Genomic DNA, 25689 nt, shown 5'->3' with positions numbered 1-25689 from the left:
CAAAACTAGGATTAATCTATAATTTTGCCCATACATGTTTACCTTGGTAATATAAAGACAGCTATTCTTTAAGTGTATACAAAGTGTTACGAAATCAGCACACCTGCTCAAGGGTTAATGGAGAGAAGATATGGAATATACCATTCAAACTATCCAAGCAGTGAGCTCTAACATAACTATGACTGAAGCATGTCAATATAAGAGAACTCTCCTCTGTTCAGCTTTTATGAAAACTAATTGTGTAGTGGAAAAAAAATGAAGGAAGAGGTGTAGAGTTTGCAGAAGAACTTGATGCAAGCTATAAATGAATGCCACAACTTATTACCAACAGTCTACCTTTTTGTTCTGGTTTGATATACATAATTAATAGATGTACCTCATCGTCATGGCCTGATATGGATGCAATGCATGACATTGATCTTGGATCCCACACTTTAGCTGTTTTATCCATTGAACTGCTGGCAATAAGACTGCAGTCAAAATTGTATTGACATGAACTGATCTCTTCACTGTGTCCAAGCATAGTACCAATGCACCTGCAGAAAACTGTTGTGTATTTAAAAATAAGAAAAAAAATGCATATTTAATGTAAGTTACATGCATGTCAATAACAAATCTATTTATGTCATTAATAATAACCAATGACTATATTACCATCAAGAGTAACAAAATCCTACAAGAATGTTATTTTTACCCTATTTCTATGACATAATATGAGACCAAGTCTTATGCTTGAAAATGGCAGAAATCCCAAAATTTCAATAATGAATTAAAAATCAGTCACAGTTTAAAACAAACATGATATCATTTAAAAAATGTATAGATAATGTGACTCTTACTACAAGAAATTAACAAAAAATGTAGTTGAGGTCCTGTCTCTTTCCCAGTCATGGTGAATGTAATTCTTTTCAAGGTGTCTGATGTAAATTTTATTGTGTCATGCTGATTAATACCTAAATTTTGCACTGAAATAGACACGCTGTTAGAGAAAGAACAATACATAAAATTAATGATAAATTACTTTACTGAGAAGTAAATGATAGACCAAACTCAAAGCAACTCTCTGATAGTTACATAGAACAGTATTTCAACCCACAAAAACAATTATTGAAATATTACCACACTGAAAGAGTGTTTATCATTACTGTATATTAAATTTCAGTTTTATCACATGCTATAGGGCAATAAATGAAGTTTATATTGAAAGTATAATTGCTGTAAAACTCAGAAGGAAATCATTCGCCATCATTAGGTGTAATGGTCTTAGTGTTTTATGACTGTTACAGATAGAAGTAGTAATACACTCTGTTGGAGGACATATGAAATTATAACAATAGTGACAGCAGTGAAAGAAGTTACAGCAGAGAAAAAGAGAAACAGACCATTAGTGGTAACAATGTCCATTTAAAAGCTTACCAGATGATATAGTTGTGATTTTCATGGAATGAAAAGGATTAAGGTTTAATATCCCATTAACAATGAGATCATTAGAGATAATGACAAGTTTCTTTGGAGGGGAAAATAGTCCTTACTTTTTTCTAAAGTAATCTGTCCTAACATCCCGTTTATGATTAAAGGAAACTACGGAAAACTTAAGTTTGGATGTTTGGGTGGAATATGAACTACTATTCTCCTTGGTGTAAGTCCAATGTCTTATCTGCTGTGCCATCTCACTCAATCAAAAACTTACTGAAGAAATTTTAAAAAAGTAAGAGGAAGATCATTCTAATTAAATGTCAAAGTCTGTCCACATTACATCAAAATAACTGAATCTGTAAAACAATGTAGTCATGTATTAACTGATTCCATGCACATATCAAGTCATAACACAAAAAAATAAAATATCTCTATATCATCCTAATAAATGCATAATTAGAATGAGAACTATGCTAATATAAATGTAAATATTAATAAAAGCTGATATAAACAACGTAAGTCTTTTACCTATAAACAAAGCTTATTCTTTTAAACTACAAAAATTGCCGTACTTTTCTGTTCTGGCGTCCCACAGTTTGAGTGAGTTGTCAAAAGAACCTGTAAGTAGCTGACGTCCATCATTGTTGAACTGTAAGGCTATAACTTCTCCTGTATGACCCTCTAGAACAGAAACTTCCTGCCCTAAAACAGTGAAAACAGTTCATTTATTCATGTATCAAAAGGAGAATTCGTCACTTGGAAAAACTGTAAAATTAGAATATGACAGCAGGCAAACATTCAGTACTGCCAATAGACATATTTAAAAGTAGAGAAAACTATACCCAGGTTTTGAACTGTTGATTCTTTCCTCAGGGAGGAAAGAGGGATGGATTTTGAAAGGATGTGAAGGAGGCACACATTATATTCAAATGTGTCTGTTGACAGAACTGGAATGTTGCCTCCTGAAGTTAATAATACAAACCATTCTCTCTCCTTGTAATTTTACATTAATTCATTCATCAAGTTCTGCAAGTCCCATCATGGAAGAGAGCCATGAGGAATGAGGCAAAAGTCATTGTTTTATTCATCTGTGGATCAGTTTTATATGGATATTGGTCATGCCATCACGTTATGGTTTAAAAACAAACAAAATAGAACATATTTCATATGTGCAGGCCATTACATACCAACAGGTCTAGTTGACAAAGGTAGGACAGGTAGTCAGATGTGGCCTAATAGTAGGAACCATCCCAGCATTTTCCTCCAGTAATTTACTGAAGCCATTGAAAACTTAAATAACGTTAGCCATCCTGCTGAGTACAAGACCAGCAGAACTACATTCAATGCATTCTTGTTGTAAAATACCATTGTATTGTATTGCAAAAAGTCATTTAATAATATAAAAGGGTAGTGCTACACTGTCCATTCATCTCTAACTACCAGTCACTGCACACACTATGTACTTATTATTTCACAATGTAATACTATGCACACTGTCAGCCAAACAATATTAAAACTAATCATTATGTTATATAATTTTTTAAATTTGTAATAATGTGACAAATTTCTAACAAATGTGTCAAATCTTATGAAATGTAGCTTAAGCACTGAGGCAGTGGCAACAATGTACATCAATGAATCAGTAGCACATTCACTAGATCCTTTTGGCAGACTCTCAACATGTAATTTGGGATGGGCGACTCAAGTAATAGCTGTAGCAAGAAAAAAGAAAAATTGCAAATGTTTCTAACATTTACTAACTGACATAAATCTTACCAGCACTTTATTTTTATGCCTATTATCAGCTCGCACTGTGTGCTGTGCTGTTCTATATGAAAACAATGACCCCCATCAGATTTTGGTTACTTCCGTGTGGGACCATCATTTTACATTGCTTATGTAGCAAAAAATAAGATTAATTTATAGTATGTAAATAAAGTTTCATAAAAAGCCAAAGTGTGAGTATTCTGATAACATTATACAATACAATATTCCAGTGGTCCATGATGTCTCACACAGTGCCTGACAAAAAACGTGAAGCGACTAACTTCGTCCACTTACACATCATCAGTGGTTAAGTAAATGATTTAAGTTTAAATTCTCTGTCACAGGCAGAATGGTCACCAGTGTGTGTTATTGTTGCTGATGTTTAATGTTGTTACCAGAACTGGTAGGGTATATAATGGACAGGAACAGCATCACATGTTGAGTGATCACTGTGGAGGTCACAGAGATGCCATGTAATCATGTGAAACAACATTGTCAGTGCCTGACAGAGTTTGGGAAGGATCTGATTGTGGGTATCCATTTGGCCAGTTAGTCAAAACATGCTATATCCAGATTTTTGGGGCACTTGGATATGACAATGACCCGATGTTCAGTTACATGAGGGCAAGTATACTCGTTGTCAAGGTTCCAGTCAACCAGAGCTGACCACCACAACACACATAAGAGAGGATCACTGCACCATACACCAACCACATTGTAACCCCTCCACATCTTCATTTCCCATCCAAGAACAAGTAATGGACTCCTTGCAACATTCTGTGTCATTCCACACCTTTGGTCAGAGGCTAGCAGCAGCCGAACTAGAGAATTACCATCCAATATACAAGTTGCCATTAACCCCACAACGCAAATGGCTGTGTTTCAGTTGTGCCTTGGCCAGGAAGCATGGACTGCTGATGACGGCACTGCATAGTATTCAGCAATAACACACTACCCCAGATGACCATTGTTGGCGAGTTTGAAATGTTCCTGAAAAGTAGTCAAGTTTTTGTTATACTAGGTACAGAAAGCTGTTAAAACCTGAAGTTGACAGCATTGAGGTTTTGGGAAAATTTAATTGTATATCAAAAGCATGGCGAATGGGAAATGTGATGTATTTGTCACAATAGACAAGACATTAAAATTCACTGAGACACAAGTAGAAGCTGCATGTGAGACTATGTGGGCAAGATTCATTACCAGGAGTGGGTATAAAATTGCAATCGGTTCCTTCTGATGTAACCAAAAACTTCAGAGAAAACCTCAGTTTGCTTGTACACAACTTCTCCAATCAAATTGTAATAACTGGTGAAGACTTTAATCATACAACAACCAATTGGGAAAAGTTACAGTTTTGTTAGAGATAGGTATGACAAGAAATCCTGTGAAATATTACTAAATGCCTTCTCTGAAGACTACTTAGGACATATAGTTCAGAACCCCACTCATGATGGAAATATATTAAAACTAATAGCAAAAAAGCATACTTAACCTGTCTGTGGATGTCTACATCAAAACTGGTATCAGCAACCATGACGTGGTTGAGGCAACAATGGTTATTAAAGTACAAAAAAAGGGCAATAGAAACAAGTAGAAAGATATAATGTTCAATAACAATAATGGAAATTCCTGGATGGAGCAATACATAAAATAAGAGAAAGGCAACCTCTCACCTATAACAGATCGATGCATGAAGCACAGTAACACGTAAAAGAAAACAACATTCACACCAGTTTTCAGGCACTATCTCTTTTTCCAGCAGTGATACACACATTCACACACACAACAATACTGACACCCAAATGCACACTCCTGTGGCCATGGCAAGACTAATTATGGATACTTGATTACTGAAAACAGTTGCCTGAGTTGATGGAGGTGGGGATGGGTAGGGAAGGACATAAGGAGGAGGTCAAGGGAAAGAAACAGGTCTTTGGATAGATGATTTTGCAGTTGCACGAGAAGATGAAAAAAGTACAGAGGGTACAATGAGAGACGTAGGAAGAAGGTGAGGGGGACTGAGAGGATAAACAGGGAGGAGGGGGGGGGGGGGGGGGGGGAGAAGAGAAAGGAGAAGGTCAAGTGGGAGAAAGGAAGGGGAGAGAGAAGGGAGAGGGGTTGAAAAGAGGTAAAAGGGGAGGAGAGAGTGGGGGAGGGAGAGGGAGAATGATCACATGGAGTGATGGCAAGAGAGGAAGATTGGTGGGAGAAGGCACGAAGGCATGATTCACTGATGAAATTTTCATGACCTGGACTCACAGCAAGGACTATCTTTGATCTTTCCTCCATAACCTCAACACCCACCCCAAATGTATTTCTCCTAGTCCTTCTCAACTCATTGACCACCTTCCTAGACGTTAATCTCCACCTCTCACATTGATCCAAAAACATGTCAGTCCAGGTCAAGCACATCAAACCACCAACAGTACCTCCATCCTGACAGCTTTCACCTACTCCATGTCAAAAACTCTCTTCCTTATAGCCTTGCCATCTGTGGATGCTGCATCTGCAGTGGAAAGTAGGAGATGTCAAAATATGCTGATAAACTTACCAAAGCCTTTACTCACAGACAATGTATTATCCAGCTCATCCATAAACAAGTCTCCCATGCCATTTCCTTCTCTGACACCAGTAAACTTGTTAACCAGCCACCAACCAGCACTCTGATCTTGACAATCTCAACCACATTGTCCATCAGGGCTTCAATGATCTGAGGTGAGGGATATTCTGCACAAAATCTTACCTACATCCCACAAAGTAGTGTTCTGATACCCACCCAACCTACAGAATATCTCTGTCCATCCCTAATCTAGTCCTACTCCCAATCCTGCATCCCATGGGTCATTCCCTTGTAGTGAGCCTAGGTGTAAGACCTGTCCCATACACCCAGCCACCACCTCCTACTGCCATCTAGTCACATGCATTTCCTACCCAATAAAAGACAGGGCCACTTATGAAAGCAGCCATGTTATAAATCAGCTATGCTGCTATTACGGAACGGCATTTTATGTAGGCATGACAAGTAACCAACTGTCTGATCACATGAATGGCCACCGCAAAACTGTGGCAAACTGCAAACTTGACCAGCCAGTTGCCAAATACGCTGCATACAACAACACAAATGATGTCAACAGGTGCTTCACTCTGCAGGCTGTTTGGGTACTCCCTTCCAGCACAAGTTACTCAGAACTATGCAGATTGTAATAGTCTCTCCAACACACCCTCCACTCTTACAGTCTCCCTGGCCTAAAGTTCTGCTAACCTGTTCCATCTGACCCATCTTCCCTTTTCGTTTCTCTCTTCTGTACACACCACACCTTCTCCATCCAGACCATGCACTCACTACCTTCTTCCACCACCCTTCCTCACCCCCCCCCCCCCCCCAATGGGCATTCTCTCTCTCTCTCTCTCTCTCTCTCTCTCTCTCTATCTCTCCCTCCCTCCCTCCCTCTCCCTCAACCTCTCCCTGTCCCTCAACCTCTCCCTGTCCCTCTCTTTTTCTCCTCTCCCCCTTTTCAACCCCTCTCCCTTCTCTCTCCCCTCCTTTTCTCCCTTTTCACTTCCAACTTTCTCTTATCCCCCCCTCTCCTCTTCCTCCTTCAGTTACACCCTGCCCCCATCTCCCTCTTCTTACATCTCTTGTTGTGCCCTCTGTAATGTTAATGTTTTCATCTTCTTGTACAGCCACAAAGTCGTCTGTCCTAAGACCTGCCTCTTTCCTGTTGCCCCCACCTTGAGTTCTCCCCTACACCCTCCCCATCTCCATCAGCTCAGGGAACTGCTTTCAATAACTGAGTGTCAATAATTACTTTTGGTAGTGGTTTTGCCGGTTCCCATTAGATCACCAAAGTTAAGCACTGTTGGGCTAGGCTAGAAAATGGATGGCTCAACACCTGCATCTGTCAAGTGCTGTCACAAGTGGGGTGCACTCAGTCCTTCTGAGTCCAATTGAAGAGCTACTTGATTGAGTAGTGGCTCCAGTCACAAAAACTGAGAATGGTCAGGAGAGTGGTGTGCTGACAACATGCCTTTCCCCTTCCACATCCAGTGATGCCTATGTGCTCAGGATGACACAGCGGATGGTCAGTACCATTGGGCGTTACAGAGTTGTTCAGACAGAGAGAGAGAAAATTAGTCTTGCTGTTGTCACGGAGTGTGTGTTTGGGTGTCTGTGTCATTGTGTTTTTGAATGTGTATACTATCGCTGGAAAAAGAGGTAGCACTCAAAAGCTAGTGTGGATGCTCTTTTCTGTTATGTGCTACACATGAGCAGTTGCCTTTTCCTTATTTTACATATGCATTCAGTTAACTGGATAAAAAAGCAGTAGTGTCATATCTCTACGAGGAACTTCAAACTTTTAGCACAGGACAGGAGCATGCAGAGGAACTAGAACTCAACTTTAAAAAAATACTTGACCATGCACTGAATAGTATGTGCCCAGTGGAACAGTTAATAATGGTAGGGACCCTCCATGGTCTATAGTCACTGTAAATAAACTTCTAAAGAAATGGAGCCCATTGCATAAGAGGTGTAAAACAAAGCACAAGGCTATATTGTCAAATGATCCTTCACAAAGCTCAGATAAATTCTGGCCATGTGTAAAGGCTGTTAGTGGCACCAGAGTTAGTGTTCAGTCATTTGTGGATGAGACAGGAATTGAAACTGAAGGTAGCAAAGCAAAAGAGAAATGCTGAATTCTGTTTTCAAATGTTCCCTTCCAAAATAAAATGCAGGAGAAATGTCCTGGTTTAATATTAGTACCACTGAAAATATGAGTGTGATAGATGTTAATGTTAGTGGTGTTGAAAACTAGTTGAAATTATTAAAATTGAACAAAGCTTCAAGGCCTTATGGAATCTCTGTCAGATGCTATACTGAATTTGCGGTTGGGTTAGTCCCTCTCTTAACTGTAAATTATTGTAGATCCTTCAAACAAAAAACTGTGCCCACTAGTTGGAAGAAAGCACAATTCACATTCATTTACAAGAAGGGTAGCAGAAGTGATCCACAAATCTGCCATCCCATATCCTTAACACTGATTTGTTGTAGAATCTTAGAACATATTCTGATTTCAGACGTAATGAGATATCTTGAACAGAATAACTTCCTCTAGGCCAGCCAGCAAGAATTTTGAAAACTTTGATCATGTACAACCAACCCCAAACTTTTCTCAAATGATTTATTGCAAGCTTTGTATCAGAGCAGTCAAGTAGGCACAGTATTCCTTGATATCTAAAAAGCATTTGGATCAGTATCACATCTATGATTATTATGAAAAGTACAATAGTATGGGGTATCAAGTTTCTGGACCTATGTTATCAGGTAGAAAGTTGCAGGACTCCTCTTGGTAGGTCAGGGTTGCACTACACAAAGGAAGCCATTATTTGGGTACCAGAGTATTTGTGGAGTGCACATGTGGATTTTTAGGCTAGGCTGTAGTTTGAAGTACTCCGATAGGTACTCAACACACAGATAGTAAAAGCAGACCATATTCAGAGTAAACACACTTTGACTGTCCAAATTTTATCAGTAAAATCTCAAAGTATTCATAACAAAGATCCCAATGTACTGTCTTCCAAGAAATTTGTCATGCTCAATTTATTCTTGGTAGCAAGAGCTGGCTGAAACACAAAGTAGAAAGCTCTGAAATATTTAGCAAATCATGGCATTTAAATTGGATATATGCAGTTTTTGGCATAAGTCCATGGCTTGCAGAAAATAAACTAATGCTAAATCACAGTAAGACTCCGATTTAACAAAACCCAATGTTTTATTTTCACAGAAATGGCATATGATTAGTGAAACTAAACAGTTCAAATTTCTAGGTGTTCAGATAGATAGTAAACTGACATGGAAAGAACACATTCAGGATATTGTTCAAAGACTTAATGCTACCATTTTTACTATTCAAACAGTATCTGAAGTAAATGATAATTCAATATGAAAAGTAGTCTACTTTGCTTATTTTCATTTGCTTATGAAATACGGTATTATATTTTTGGGTAACTCTTCCCATTCTCAAAGGATATTTTTGGCTCAGAAATGGGCGGTTTGGGCAATATAAGTGGTGCAAGTTTGCAAACCTTTTGTCAATCCCTGTTCATTAGTCAGGTATTCTGACATTGGCTTCTCAATGTATATATTCTTTATTGTCATTTCTTGTTAACAATAGCAGTTTATTCCCAAAAATTAGTAGCTTTCACTCAGTTAACACTAGGCCAAAATCCAATCTGCATTTGGATTGCACTTCCTTGACTCTCGTTCAGAAAGGTGTGCAGTATACTGCTGCATTCATTTTCAATAAGCTAACACATGAATTCAAAAATCTTAGCTGTTTCACAAGCTGCAGCATGGTCGAGAATTAAACAGAGACCTGAATTTCATTTACTTTACATCTGTGGTCACAAATTTTTGTCGCCAGACTGCTGGTTTCAGTCTCTAATGACCATCTTCAGATCTGCAGCAAAATATGGGAAAACATAAATACACTAGCAGATTGTCTATAGCTTGAAAAAATAAAATCTTACTTTAAGTATGAAGAGGTGTACCTGTCCTAATGTACTGCATTTGACAATGCCACTATGGCTGCAGCACATTAGGACATGTTTTTATAAAACAGGTATGCCTCTTCATACTTAAAAGTGCACAAATGTGAATGTATGTCAGTATTACTTTTCATTATGGTCTATTTTATTGTCTTACGCTGTAGACAATCTGCTAGTGTATTTATGTTTTCTCATATTTTGCTGCAGATCTGAAGATGGCTAGTATAGACCGAAACCAGTAGTCTGATGACAAAAGTTTGTGTCCACAGATGTAAAATAACTAGACATGTAAAATAAAATAAATAAAAACACTAGTGCGACACATTCTTAAGTGTTTGGGATCACCAGGTACACATTAACGGAAGACATTGAATTAAATTAGAGGTGCACCGCTAGATTTGTTACTGGTTGGTTCAATCAACATGCAAGTATTACAGAGATGCTTCATGAATTCAAATGGGCATTCCTGGAGGGAAGGCAATGTTGCCCTTGGGAAATGCTATTGAGAAAATTTAGAGAACTGGCACTTCAAGCTGACTGTAGAATGATCCTACTGCCACCAACTGCCAGTACTATTCAGTTAATTATGTCCTCGGTTGCCAATGGTCTTGCCATTTTGGTAACACCAATTCCCACCCAATCACCAAAGTTAAGAAATGCTGGGGTCGGCTAGCGCTTGAATGGGTGACTGTCTGGGGAAAACCAGATGTCACTGGTTTTAAAAACAGACAAGTTGCTGAAGTGACACATATAGTTAGCCTCACAAGGCTGATTACACCTTGTTCAGTTCTCTTGCCAGGAAAAACCCCCAACATGAACATCTACGTAAATAAAATACCTAAGACAACAACACATGAAATACAAAATGAGACCACAGGTAATAGTACAAAAATTTTAGATTTATATGTTGATCAGCATTTAAAATGGGATAAACATATCAGAAAAACTGGAACTAACAGAGAATACTACACCCTATGAATATTAACCACAGCTCGTGCCTGAGAACAACACAAACTTTGTACACACACATTCTAACATCAGTTATGACAAAATATTTTGGGGTTCAAACACCAAGAATGTGGAAAATATATTAAAGTGCAAAACAGGCCACCAGAATAATTAGCAGGTGGCAAAAGGGCCCACTGCATTCAGTGTTTAAAGAAATTGGGGAATTCTGAGAGTTCAAGGTGAATGCATCTTTCACACTACAGTTTTTATACAGAAAAACACTGAGCAATATGCAGCAAACAGCTCCATACATAATTACCAAACCAGATACAGCAGATGCTTGTAAGCAGATAAAAATAATAAAGTTAAGACCCAAACCACTATATTTTACCAAGGAGTCAAGCTATACAACAAACTGCCAAAATTAATTAAAACTTGAAGGACCTGCGTAAATTTAAAATACATCTTGAAGCATATTTATTAAAAAATAGTTTTCACTCGGTTAAAGAGTTCATGCAAAAAATTTATTACAAATAAATAATCAAGTTGATCAATAACAAAACAGTAGAGTATGTAAATAACACAACAGTTTGCAAACGATTACATTTAATCAAAAAACCCAGATGTATTATCAGACAGGTCTTGTGATTCATTTCTATTGTTTGAATCAGGATTCTTTCCCTCCCTTTAACATTAACTAATGTAATTCAGTGATCAATAGTGTATGTATGTCTGTATCATTATTTTTTTTATTTGTATCCCATTTTCCATTATATTCCTCTTATGTCACTATCGTCATCATCATCAACAGTTCTCTTCTATATTAGAAGCTCCTATGTAACTCTGTACACCACACAGTGTGTATCTGAAATGAACATACAAAATGAGAGTGCTGGTAGAGTGGGCCATAACAAGTGCATTTCACATAGCAACCCTTATCCATATCCCTTAGCATACGGCACTAGCCGTCGTTGAACAGCACCGTGTGCCACCATGAGGGTAGGCACCCAACACGCCATCTGAGCCATCATGTTAGCAGGTCTGCAGAGCAATGATTTTAATGTATTTCTGACATCAAGGGTAAAAAGACATCAGGTTGAAGTTTTATGACCTTTATTTACAAATGTGGAAGTCAATATAATTGTGGATTTTCCAGGCAGGACAACACCACAGGTTTTTCACCTCATACTAGGACGTGAAAATGCTTTTACCTCTGCCAATGCATATTTGATAGGTGATCCATAGACAGCAGCACCTGTGCACACTGTGGAGTCTGGTTTGCCCTGTGTCAGTTTGTCATCAAACGGGGAAATTCTTGTGCTTGTTATTGTGTGGAGAGGACAGCAACTGGAGTGCTATTCTTGAGAGGAAATGGTAGACATGCACTGTGTCTATGGAGCAGCATATGGAAATGCTCATTCTACCCAATGTCTGAACATTTGGCAGTTTCCAAATCATTGAATGCCAGCTCCATGCACATTTACTGCCATCCACAGGTCCCTACAAGAGACACATTTGCTTAAAATACATTTTCCACTAGCACATTCTCATAGTGGCACATATTTATTTAAGGCCTACTTCAAAACCTGGCACACTCATTTTGTGTTACAGGTGCGAATGCCTGATGGATGCAGTCACCAACACACAGTGTGTACACCAGGACTTGAAGAAGAGGCATAAGCTCTGCTGGAAAACAAAACGCACCCTCAACAAGCTCACAGTGTGTTGCATGGGAAATAGGTATAAGATATTCCATAATATGGCATGTGTGACATGAAGATGATTTGACCCCTACCACCTTCAGAAGGTTGATGCCCTTAACTCACATGATTTTCCACATTGAACTGAATTCTGTCAGTTGTTTTTACAAAGGTGTCCCCTTCAACTGGACTTCCTGAACCGTGTACTTTTTACAGATGAGGCATCCTTTACATGAGAGGATATGTTCAACAAACACAATGGGAAAGATCTCACACCGTCTTTTGTTCATGGTCACCAAGATCACTTCATTGTCAACATTTGGACTGGCTTTGTAGATGATAATCTGGTCTCTCCATACATGTTTGCAGAGCGACTGAACGCAAACAGATATTTAATCTCTTTAAAGAGAAACTCTTCCAGAGTTGTTGGAAAATTTTCCACTCAAAAGGCAACAGCAAATGTGATACCAATATCATGGTGCACCTGTGCACTTTGCACATGCAGTGCAAATGCATTTGGATGAAACCTTTGGTGAGAAATGGATAGGCCGCAGTGGGCTGGTGGCATAGCCTGCATCTTCTCACAACTTAATGCCCACTGATTTTTCTTTTCTGGGGCCACCTGAAATCTGTTGTCTGAAACACCCACTGAGACTGATGAAGAGTTGATAGCATGCATTAATGCAGAGTCCTATGCAATTTCCAGTTCACCAGGAATGTTCTGTGTCACTCAAGCATCGTTGCACAGTGTGCATTCAAGCAGAAGGACATAATTTTGAGCACTTTTTGTAACTGTTTCCAAACACACGTTATAAAACTTCACCCCTACTTCTCATTTACCATGCTGCCACAAACTACAGTGAAAACATTGCCCTGCAAACCTGCTACCATGACAGCTCGGATGGCATGTTGCATGCCTACCCTCATGCCAGCGTACGACTCTGTTCAATGACACCTAGCGCCATACGCGAGGGGATGCAGACATGTGTTGCTGTGTGAAATTTGCCTGTTATGGTCTACTCTAGCAGCCCTCTCATTTTCTACATTAATTTAGGATAAAGTCTATACATACAGGGTGTTCATTTTAGGATGATAAATGTTCCAACCACAGAAGAAAAAAAATGAAACAATCCTGATTTAGGGAGAATGCTGAGTGTTTTTCAGAGAAAACTTTCTCTCATTCATTCTTTTACAAGGTTGTGAACGCTCTTATGTCTGATGGCAGTGTACAGACCAGCAAAAGGAAATGAAGCAGACTTGTTACAGGAGAAGCTAATGAAATAGCTGCACTAACGACAATGCGCCACAATCCATGGAGAAGTGCCTGGCAAATACATCGTGATTCTGCTACGTCTGTAGATAGCATTGTCCCAATACTGCTTCATTATAAGTATTACCATACCATGTGTCACTGCACCAACAATGTCATGGTGCTGATTTCCATAATGAGGTTTTGTTCTGTGAATGAGCACTTCCTCAAGTGCGAATGACCCCTATGTTCTTTGCCAAGGTACTATTTTCCGATAAGTCTATATTCACAAACCATGGTAGCATTAACCAGCATAACATGCATTACTGGAGTGTAGACAATCCCCACTGTTTATGACAAACTGACATCAGTGTCCTTGTTTGGTTAACATATGGTGTGGCATCGTGAGAAACAAATTCACTGGCCCATATTTTGTTGTTGGCACATTGAATGGACACAAATATCAAATACTTCTACTATCGTACTCATCATTTAAAGTCATTAAGACAGTACCTGCAGATTTTATTTAATTGCAATATTTCATTTACAAATTACTATGTTGCTTTAAAAATTCGCAGTTTCTGAGTGATAGGAACTTTCGACCATTTGATTCATGTGTGTATTCATATTGTATACTGTAGACTCAGCAGTATTTGGCTTGTAATGCGGCAACTATGTATCCCAGCCCCTAGACAATGAAACCAAGCAAAACTTTTAAAATTTTAATTCTGAGCCTGAGCGTACATAGTTGAGGGCCACAACATATCACCTCACATTTTTTATTTGAAAGCCCACAACTGGGGGCTCATCTGGGATTTGTGTCCTGCAAAGTGGTAATTCCTTTGTCCTCTGTTATTCAGGGTACTATGTGAAGCATGGAAACATTTGCAAAACCATTAGAGATTTCCGTAGAGTGAACTTCTCACAAAACACAGTGTGAGATCGGTTTTATCCACAAATAGTTTTCTGGAAACGGTGAAATTACACAGTAAATTCCACAACTAACACATGCTATCGATAGAGGTCCTTATCTATCACGTTAAAGGCAATTTGTGTGGGGGCTCAGAGTCTAAATAAGCTGAGAGCAAGGAATAGTAGCGGTTAGCGCATTTAACGGACAGTGGTATCGAAGACAGCTGGAACACACGGTAACCGGCAGCAACTACATTTACGTCAGGCAATCTTCTCCAGTGGTGGGCGCAGATCAACAGCAATACGACAGCAGTGTCTTTGAGTACTCCAGGGCAGTCTTCAATGTCAACTTCCACTACAACCGACAGCAGCACCATGGCAGAGGGAACCATCTCAGATCAGATGGGCAAATAGTAAGATAGTGTTTGAGTCTGAAGTTCAAGCTCCACTTATAGATCTTGCGAATATAAAACAGTCACCTAGTATGTGTGATTCTGAAAACAGAAATAAGCCGGTCAGTCCAAAATCAGAGTGTAAAAGTGTAACTAGTAGGAATTCAGGCAAGGGGAATGAATGTGGGGGAGACATGATGTATCAGCTAATGCAAATGATCGAGGGATTGGGAAATAATATGAATACAATGGCAAACAATATCAGTACAATTCGAACACACATGGGTACAATGCAAACTGAAATAGGTTCCGCTGTGAAAGAGGAAGTTGAAAAAATTATTAGTAACCTCGAAAAAGCAATTGATGATAAATTAAAATGTGTCCAAGTGGATATGGGGAAAATTACACATGAAGTTGTAATAGTAAAATATAAAATCGAATCAGTGGAAAAAGATCTTGGGGAAAAAAATGGGTAAGTTACAGATGGAACTTGGGGGCAAGGTAAGCGACAGTATAAAAGTGCAAAATGCTCATAAAAGCGATATACATTTAGCAATTAGTGACATTGCCAATCATGTAGGTGATGGGGAGAAAGAAATGGGCAAAATAAAGATAAAATAGAGTCCAGTATCACTAGTGACAATGAATTTAAAAAACAAATGTAACAGATAAAAAGTGATTTAAATTCGTTAGCCTCCCAACAGGCCACGATGGTTCTAAATATCCCTTGGGCAAATACCAGATCTGTGAAATGTTACACAGATGACAGAAGAAATCACTCAGTAAATTTCTTGGCTGCATATAGGGACGCCTTTGTTCATGGCATGTTGGACGAAGCGAAAATAAAATATGTTAAATGGCATTTGGATGGAGACCCACAGTCATTAACTGTAGTTCGTGTGAATCGTACAAAGATTGAACAGATGCGGATCCAAAATGAATTTTTAAATGGGCCGAGTTACAGATATGGTAACGGGAACATGAGAGATTTTTGCAAGAGTGAACTTGGCAAGCTTATGCATTTGAAACATCCGTCGGGGGTTTTAACAGAAATCACCATGTTAAAAAGGTGATTGGAGTGGGATCTTGTCCATAGTTCATGAGATCCCATGGACGAATTTCTAGAATTTGTAGAAAAATTAAAGAGGGCTTTGAAATTCAAACCTCAGAGCAAAACGGGTGGTAGTTATCAAAATGGGAATCCAAATAATCACCACCAAAATAATAATTGTGAGAGAAATCAAAGGAATTCTCAGGGAGACAGTAGCTGGAATGAGCAGAATGGTCGGAGAACAAACAGGAGTGATACCTTTCAACAGGTTCTGAGTAAAGAATGCAGATTTGATGGGGGAAATTTGTGCAAAGTGCAATCGCATAACAGCCAGTCGGGAAACTGATGTTCACCACATCTCAGGTCCGAGGATGGCAATCTAAATAGGCAATGAAAAGTACTGGAGATAATGGTAATGGCAGAAATGTTGATAGGTTTGGAGAAAGGCAACAAATATGTAATATGGAGTATGTTAAACAGGAAGGCTATATAGGTGGCTCTTTCAATAAAAGCAGGCGTGAATGGCAGAAGCATATATTTGTGAGAGATTTAAGTAAAAGTAATGGGAATAAATTTGCGGAGAATGATATATTCTAACGTCGGGTTTGGTGTGGCTGTGCGGGGCCTCTTGGCGGGCCGTGGCCTGGCACCAACCATGTGATGCTGAGCGTGGTCCATCGGCCGCATCACTGGGAATTTCATGGTGAAGCTGTATTGATGAAAGAGACTTGTATGCCAAGAGTGCCAAAGATGGTGGACATTGTAAAACCATCATGGCAGACATTTCACAGTTAGTATAGAAATTGATAGTAGCCAGATGAATCATGATACCTCAAAAAGAAACATGTACATTACCATTATTTGCACGACGATTCTGATGGTGTAATTAGATTTTCAATACCTTGTAAGTTTAAAATTTAGTATCTGACTGTAAATTATACAAGTAACACCCAGCAACGTATTTACAAAATTGAAACGGTTCAGCTGATTTTGTCGATCGACGTGTCTTTAGAAAACTATCAGTGTAAACCTAAATTGGTATGAATTACAGACATGTAACTTGAAGAATACCTGTGTTATTGGAGGTCAAAGTGACCGATAACTATCGATCGCATCAGGCCATAAGTACTCCACAGTTACACAAAAAAAAAGGTAGCAGCATGCTTATAAATACATTTTTTTCATCTATGTCTTTGTTTATATCCAATGTATCCTATTCATGAAGAAATTGGTCAAATATTTACTGTGTTTTAGAAAGCACAGAGACATTAGGCTACTGGCCTACTTTTGCTTGCTATTCCTTTGATATATGTTTATTTGATTTGTTTATGTATTTAATAATGTGTGTAAAAGAGTGTTTATGGTCCAGCCATAGGATTATTTAATTTCAAGATATTTAAATGTAAATCCAGTATTTTGTACATGTTTCAATATGTTTGTGAGTGTACGTTGGCTTGGAGACAGGGTGGGAACACTCTTGCCAATCACTGCGATCGTTCCAAAAAGGACATGTGGAAAGACTGTATGGAAGTAGGGGAGGAGGATCGTTTTGTGCGCGGACAGTACGGTGCGAGGGAGAGAACGACAGGAGAGGAGGTGCTGGATGCGACGACACGACAGATGTACGGTCACAGGAAAGACTTGGAGAGTGTGGAGCAGTTTGCTTCGGAGTGCCGACTTGTAAATGTATGAGATTTCCGTGGTGTCTACAGTGAAGACGTAGTATACGTTTAGAAGTGAATATCTCATGAGCTATGTTGTCGTTCATAACTAATTATGTAAAATTGGAATCTATTGTTTCCCTTTATTCAACTTATATTTTATTTTATTGCTGGACCATTGACACCAATAAGTGTTTGCAGAAATATACCACATTCTCAAAAGTACTTCTACTACCATACTCATCATTTAAAGTTGTTAAGATAGTACCTGCAGATTTTATTTAATTGCAAATTTTCATTTGTAAATTGCTATATTGCTTTAAAAATTCGCAATTGCCGAGTGATAAGAACCTTCGACCATTCTGTTCATGTGTATGTTCATATTGTATACTGTAGACTCAGTAGTATTTGACTTGTAATGTGACAACTACGTATCCCAGCCCCTAGACAACAAAATCAGCCAAAACTTTTAATATTTCAACTCTGAGTCTGAGGGTACATAGTTGAGTGCTACAACACATCAACTCATATTTTTTATTTGAAAGCCCGCACCTTGCAGAATAATACAGTATGTGTGACACTATTTTTCAAATAAATTAAACAGATAAACAGACATTGTCATTAATTGTTCTAACACACGGCCTATTTGTGTTACACTTCTTCCACCGTTAAGTTGATGCATTGTTGTTACTTTAACCAATGCATATTTCCCGCCTGAAAATCGGCCGTGACCTGACTGTTTTGGGAACAAAAAACAGTCCTTTACATATCCTCGCAATAATAGGCACTGAAACTATATATTGTTTGATGTTTAAGTTACAGAAATTACAATTAAAACATAACTCATTCAATTAAGTGAATACATCAAAAAATTCCTCCTTTTTAACAGTTCCTTCTATCACAAAAGTTAGGACGAATTATTTGTTTAAATAATGAAATTAATGATATAGTTATACAAACAATGCTCTTGACAAACCTGGTAATTATTTTGGAATTAATTACGGGCTGGCTTTGCTAATATGTTTTCAAATAGAGCCAAATAAATGCTTTAAGAATCCTAGTAGTTCTCCTTCCAAACGCTTATAATTATTACAGAACTTATATTTGTTTATAAGTCAACAATAGAATGTAAGTCATGAAACAATTGCTGATCCCACTCTATAACAAAAGGTATTAACTAGGGATGATCAAAGTAAACTGTTGTTGTTTTTGTGGTCTTCAGTCCTGAGACTGGTTTGATGCAGCTCTCCATGCTAATCTATCCTGTGCAAGCTTCTTCATCTCCCAGTACCTACTGCAGCCTACATCCTTCTGAATCTGCTTAGTGTATTCATCTCTTGGTCTCCCTCTATGAATTTTACCCTCCACGCTGCCCTCCAATACTAAATTGGTGATCCCTCGATGTCTCAGAACATGTCCTACCAATCGATCCCTTCTTCTAGTCAAGCTGTGCCACATGCTCCACTTCTCCCAATTCTATTCAATACCTCCTCATTAGTTATATGATCTACCCATCTAATCTTCAACATTCTTCTGTAGCACCACATTTTGAAAGCTTCTATTCTCTTCTTGTCTAAACTATTTATCGTCCACGTTTCACTTCCATACATGGCTACACTCCATACAAATACTTTCAGAAACGACTTCCTGACATTTAAATCTATACTTGAAGTTAACAAATTTTTCTTCTTCAGAAACACTTTCCTTGCCATTGCCAGTCTACACTTTATATCCTCTCTATTTCGACCATCATCAGTTATTTTGCTCCCCAAATAGCAAAACTCCTTTACTACTTTAAGTGTCTCATTTCCTAATCTAATTCCCTCAGCATCACCCGACTTAATTCGACTACATTCCATTATCCTCGTTTTGCTTTTGTTGATGTTCATCTTATACCCTCCTTTCAAGACACTGTCCATTCCGTTCAACTGCTCTTCCAAGTCCTTTGCTGTCTCTGACAGAATTACAATGTCATCAGTGAACCTCAAAGTATTTATTTCTTCTCAAAATAAATTAGGAAATTAATTACATACACAAAACTAAGCAAAAAAAATTTGACCTGGTGCTATATTTCTTAAGATTGAGGGCCAACCTTTCTCTTTTATGGAAATTCAGATTATACTCATGTATATTAATGGTAATTAGGCAAAAATGAAAATAAAATGAATTTAAGGAGACAGATAGCAAAACAAGAGAGAATGTAAAGAGATCCCAGCTTGCTTCATCACAACTTGTTTTGACTGCCAAAATAATTTTATCATCATCTCATGTCTCCCAAGGGACACTACCTTATCGAAGGTACCTTCAGTACTGGATGGGAGGGTTTGCATGTTCCTGCGAAGTTGAGAATAATGCCAGTGGTAGCGTAGCTACTGGCAGTGTCACCCGAGTCGGACAGGCCTCAACAGAGGAGCCAGCTGAAATGTGTCCCACCTATGGAAGGGGGATCTCTATAGATGTGGTGAAGCCAACCCTCCAAGAAGAGTAAACCCTGGTCCTCCGAGTTGGGACTGGCTCAATGGGCCAGCACCCCATTATCCATAAAAAACTTCTACAAACTCTAGAATCTGAAGCGGAGTCTCGGAAATTGGATAGAAACTCTTAAGGACAATTATTGGCAAGGAAAAGGACATTGAGAGTTGGTATATGGAACATACAAAGCCTGACAAATAAACACACTGAAATAGAAAATGAAATTAGTCACTGAAGGTGGACATAATTATTCTGTCAGAAACAAAAAAGAAGGGACAAGGGAATGAGAAATCATCCATTTTTGGTCTGGAGTCGATAAACATAAATGAGCAAAATCAAGCGTTTCCATTCTAATTAACAAAGCTCTGAGTGCTTACATAAAGGACTATGCATGTATATGTGAAAGAATTGTTGCTATTACCATCAAGTTATATGGCATTGAAACAGTTATAATAGGGGAGTATGCACCAAACGACAATGCGGCACAACAAACCAAAGACCATTTCTACCAGAAATTAGACCATCTACTCAACCAAGTCAAAAAGCACCAAGAAGTAATAACAGCACAAGATTTTAATGTGAGGGTTGGCTCACAAGTAAATGATGCAGTAGTAGGAAGATATGGAGAAAATGTCATTAATAGTTCTGGAGAAAATCTTGTAGAATTCTGTAACCAATATGACTTGAAAATTCTGAACACACACTATTCACATAAAAATATCCACAGATATACATGGGAGAGACCATCCTTACAGCAGAAATCAATAATTGATTACATAATTACCAAGCAATGGCCAAAAATGATAGTTCAAGGCTGTAGAGGCAAGCGGGGAGCCAACTGTATGTCTGATCACTACTTGGTTATAGCAAAGCTGACATACCCATTTCGGAGAAAACCATCAATAACTGGACAAGTGGCTGACCACAGCAGTCATGAGAAATTAGAGCAGGCAAGGTATAAGCTCTTTCTCCTGCAGCAGTTCAGCATCAAGGATTTATTTCAACGTAGATTAGAAAATGAGCTAAAAGCGATTCCAGAAGATGACAATGTTGAAGTAGAATATGAAAATATTAAAAAAGCACTTACAAAAATTTCTCTAGAGGTACTAGGGGCAGAGAGTAAGAGTCTAGGTAAATGGGATCCTCCACGGATGTCTGATGACCTGAAGATGTTGATTAGGGAAAAGAAAAATCTCTACAAAAAAATGGTTATCAACTAAATCACTTCAGGACAGGCAAAACTACCAGACAACAAATTACAAATTAAGAAACAGAATTAAATTATAAAAGAACGAGATGTGGGAACAGAAACGTATTGAAATTGAGAGTCTAATAGGTGGATTAGAAACAACAGAAGTGTGAAGAACAATTACCAGTATGAAGAAAATACAAGTAAACAAAGCAGTGGACAACCTAATTCCGTTAAAGGAATGGTAAAAGCATTATGCAGACCTTTTAGCTGAAGATAGGCCATATTACACACAAGGAAATAAAGAGAAGATGGAGGTAACTGATCAAAATATAAGCATTGCAATAGAGGAAGTGAATTGTGCATTAATTAAAATGAAGAATGGCCTATCACCTGGTCCAGGAAACATTCCTGTTGAATTATTGAAGGTTGGAGGAAAATATCTGAAAAAAAAAAAAAAAACAAATAACCTGCCTGATGAACAACTGCTGTAAAAGGATTGAAATTCCCTCAGAATGAAAAATGTCATATATGGTTTCTATTTTCAAGAAAGGGAATAGAAAAGACACAAACTGTTATAGAGTCATTAGTGTCAACTGCACAATGAGCTGCTTATTTGGCAAGATAATATTTGAAAAAATTAGACAAATTGTTGGCCACCATATTGGGGAAGACCACAGCGGGTTTAGGCAGAACAGATCACATACGGATGACCTATTTATTTTACAACAACTAATGCAGAAATTTATGGCAGAAGGGATGGAGATACACATTGCCTTTGTGGATTTAGCAAAAACTTAGGATACAGTTCCTAGATATAAGCTGTGGAAAGTTATGAAAGATATATCTATGGAAAGTTATGAAAGATATGGGTATGGATGATCTCCTTTTACAAATTATTATTGAATTGTACAGAGATAATGTGGTACAGATTAAATGAGGTTCAACGTTATCAGAACCTATTAATGTCACTAAAGGTTTGTGACAGGGTTTCAGTTGTGTCACCCATCTTGTTCAATTTATATGTAGAAGTGGCTCTCCAAAATTGGGAGAACAGGTGTAGAGGAATGGGAATCACTGTCAACGAAGTACAGATATTTTCATTAAGTTTTGCTGATGATCAAGTTATTATAGCACAAGATTACTATGATATTGAGTTCATGATATGATGATTATATCAAGAATACAACAGATGGGGTTTTACAAATAAGTCTAGCAAAAACAGAGTATCTGGTGGTGAAGTACACATCAATGGCAAAGCAGTTATGAGACAGGTAGAGTAATTTAAATATCTCAGGGCACATATTGATAAAAATGGATTGGGCCATACAGAAATAAAATATAGAATACCGCAAAGCAGAAAAGTGTTTGGGTGTATGAATTCTTTGTGGTGGGATAAGAATATTTCCAATATCAATAAGAAAAGAGTAGGTAAGATAATGGTTGAATCAATGCTATGCTATGGATCAGAACTATGGATCCTAAATCTGGATCTCAAAAGAAGACTAATAGCTGTGGAAATGGATTATTTGTGTAGGAGTGCCAGAATATCACGAATCGAAAGGAAAACTAATGATGAAGTAAGAGCTAGAATGAAGGCAAATGATACAATGATAGAATTGAAATAAAATCATTAAAATGGTACAGACATATGATGAGAATGCCAGATAATCAGTGGCAAAGAAGGTTTATGAATAGAAACCACCCGGCAAACATAAGCACTGAAGACCACGATGTTCTTGAACAGACCACATAAACGGAGTAATGGAACATCGCAGCATCGACAAGGAAGATGCGCTGGATAAAGAGGCTTGGTGGAGGATAACAGGAAAACAATAAGATATTGTTATTAATTAATCTTTGTATTGATTAATCCTTTAGTAATAATAATAATAATAATCTCATGACGTGTTTTTGGATGAAAAATTGGATATAGTGCAAGGTATTAAAAGAAGTACATTGCAACAACATAGTAACAGTGAAGAAGACAGCTATTAAAATCAATACAGAGTATCCTGTCACTTAAAACCCCATAACACCTTCAGTGTCCAACTGACATAAGCATTGTACAAAAAAACAATTTCATCAGTAGCTGGCACTAGTCAAGGTAATACCTATGACATTAGGCATAATTGTTATATGATAACAGCATACTTAGAAAGTACATATATTATTTACATTCTATATTTAAGGAAAAATGTCAGTAAATGGGGTCCAATTTGTACCAACAAGGCAGTAGCTGGAGCACTCCAGAGTTGATGTAATTTGAATATTGGAAAGCAGCACTTATTGAAACAGCTCAGTAAGCAAATATACATCACAAAATCAAAATTATAAAAAGATCAGTAAGTATAAAACTTTTATAAACTGAGGAAGGAAGGGACATTTATTGTAATTAAGAGGAACCATTGACATTTATGGCCTAGTAGCAGGTCACAATTATAATATCGAGACCATCAGTCATTACAATTACTTTATAAAACAGTGAAATTAGCAGTCAATGCAATTACAAATTTTTACCAACAAAGCTATAGCTGGGGGGGGGGGGGGGGGGGGGCATCCAGCTGCTGTAATTCAAACATAGGTATGTGGCACATATGGAATACACAATATGTATATTTCAAGCAAACAACTCAGAAACAACAGTACGTGGCATAATAAAGGTTATAAGACATTTAAGAAGAACCCGTGACATTTACAGCCTAATCGTAGGTTACACACATAATATCATCATCAGGCATTTCAATTACACTGCAAAGCATCAAGATGATCAGTCATTGTAATTTCATGACATGGCACCGGTGGGATGCCACACCCTCACCCGAAACAAAGCAAAGCAGAACCACAACCATGACACTGTGGAAGCTGCAGATCAGAGTGCACAGCACAGAATCCAAAATTAAATGTACGAGGGTGACCCCAAAGGTAAGGTCTCCAATTTTTAAAAAAACTATAAAGAAATGTTTATTTATAACAAATTATACATAGTTTTGAAGCTTGAACCTTTTTTCTATTTTTCCACATAACCGCCATTTTGATTTTTGTAAATGATGTAACAGTTTTTGTATGATCATGTCACATCAGTCCGCCACCATGCAACTGAAGAAGCGTCGGACCTCATCTTTCACTTTGTCTTTGTCACTGAAGCACCTTCCAACCAAGTGTTTTTTCAACTTGGGAAACAAGTGGCAGTCACAGGGTACTAAGTTCAGACTAAAGGGGGGAGAGGTGATGTTATCACCCCAAACTGTTTCAGAAGATTCATGGTTTGACGGGTGATATTGGGATGGGCATTGTCACGGAGAAGCCTTAAGCCCTTGCTCAGAATTTCTCTTCTTTCATTCTAAATCGTCCATCTGAGTTTTTTTAACGTCTGGTATTACCTGTCAGCATTTATTGTTGCCCCAGGAATCATGAAGTTGATCAACAATATTCCCTTTTGACCCCAAAACACAATAGCCATGACTTTACCAGCTGACTGTGTACTTTTGAATTTCCGTGACTCGGATGAATCAGGATGCTTTTGCTCATGTGACAGTTGTTTGGTCTCAGGTGTGAGGTGGAAAGCCCAGGTTTCATCATCTGAGTATTGAATCCAAAAGGTTGTCCCTTTCATCTGCATAACATTGAAGAAACTGGTGGTAAATTTCAATGTGTTGCCGTTTGTGGTCTTCTGTCAGCGTTCTTGGGACCCATCTTGTGCACATCTTCCAAAATTTCAACACTTCAATCAAAGTCCTGTGAATGGTGCTTCGAAAAATCTTGGGAACAACCCAGCAGGGCTCACTGATAGTGACCCACTGATCCTGAAGTATGATTTGTTCAATCATTGTTATTGTCTCTTTGGGGATTGGCAGTCTCCTGCCTCTTTCCTCACAATGAATTCCAGTACAACTATCTACAAACTCTCTACACCGCTTGCAGATATTTTTGACATCTGCCAGTGACTCTCCATATACTTCTATCAACAGCTAGGTACACATCATTTCACTCTACTTCTCATCAAATACATTCATGTCAGAGTCCTCTTCTGTTTTGATGCAAGGTACATAAGTAATATAAGAGCATGAAAATTTTGTGTGTAGCAGTTACAAGATGAATGAGGCCTCCTCAAAGAAATATTAATTTTATTTCCCATTCACAAGTAAACTCGTATTTAATATATGAGTCTGTAGAATATCCAAAATAGATTATAGGAGATACTCGTGTAATATTAACACAGAGCTTAAAAGCTTAGCAAAAAACATGAAAAGTTGGAATCTAGCATCACACTACGCAAAACACAGATAAACTAAAAAAAAGAGAAGTCTGTAATACTAGAGGGAGCCAAGAATTCACTCTGAAGACACATCAAAGCTGAAGCAGAGCACATATGATCACCATGCA

At 38.0% G+C, this 25689-nt stretch overlaps 1 protein-coding gene across 1 annotated transcript in view; it reads right to left on the bottom strand.

Annotated features, from left to right (window-relative positions):
• The window catches only part of LOC126458506 (dynein assembly factor with WDR repeat domains 1), an 80166-nt gene that overhangs the window by 20537 nt on the left and 33940 nt on the right, over positions 1-25689 (bottom strand). Inside the window, exons 6-7 of the mRNA XM_050095604.1 lie at positions 1989-2118; positions 377-536 (exon numbers count right to left, since the gene is read on the bottom strand). Of these exons, the coding sequence (XP_049951561.1) occupies positions 377-536; positions 1989-2118 (290 nt within the window). The remainder of the gene's footprint in view (positions 1-376; positions 537-1988; positions 2119-25689) is intronic.

The sequence above is a fragment of the Schistocerca serialis genome, chromosome 1, assembly GCF_023864345.2.
Source record: "Schistocerca serialis cubense isolate TAMUIC-IGC-003099 chromosome 1, iqSchSeri2.2, whole genome shotgun sequence".
In the NCBI taxonomy this organism is placed as follows: Eukaryota; Metazoa; Arthropoda; class Insecta; order Orthoptera; family Acrididae; genus Schistocerca; species Schistocerca serialis.
This window is presented reverse-complemented; position numbering and strand designations above follow the sequence as displayed.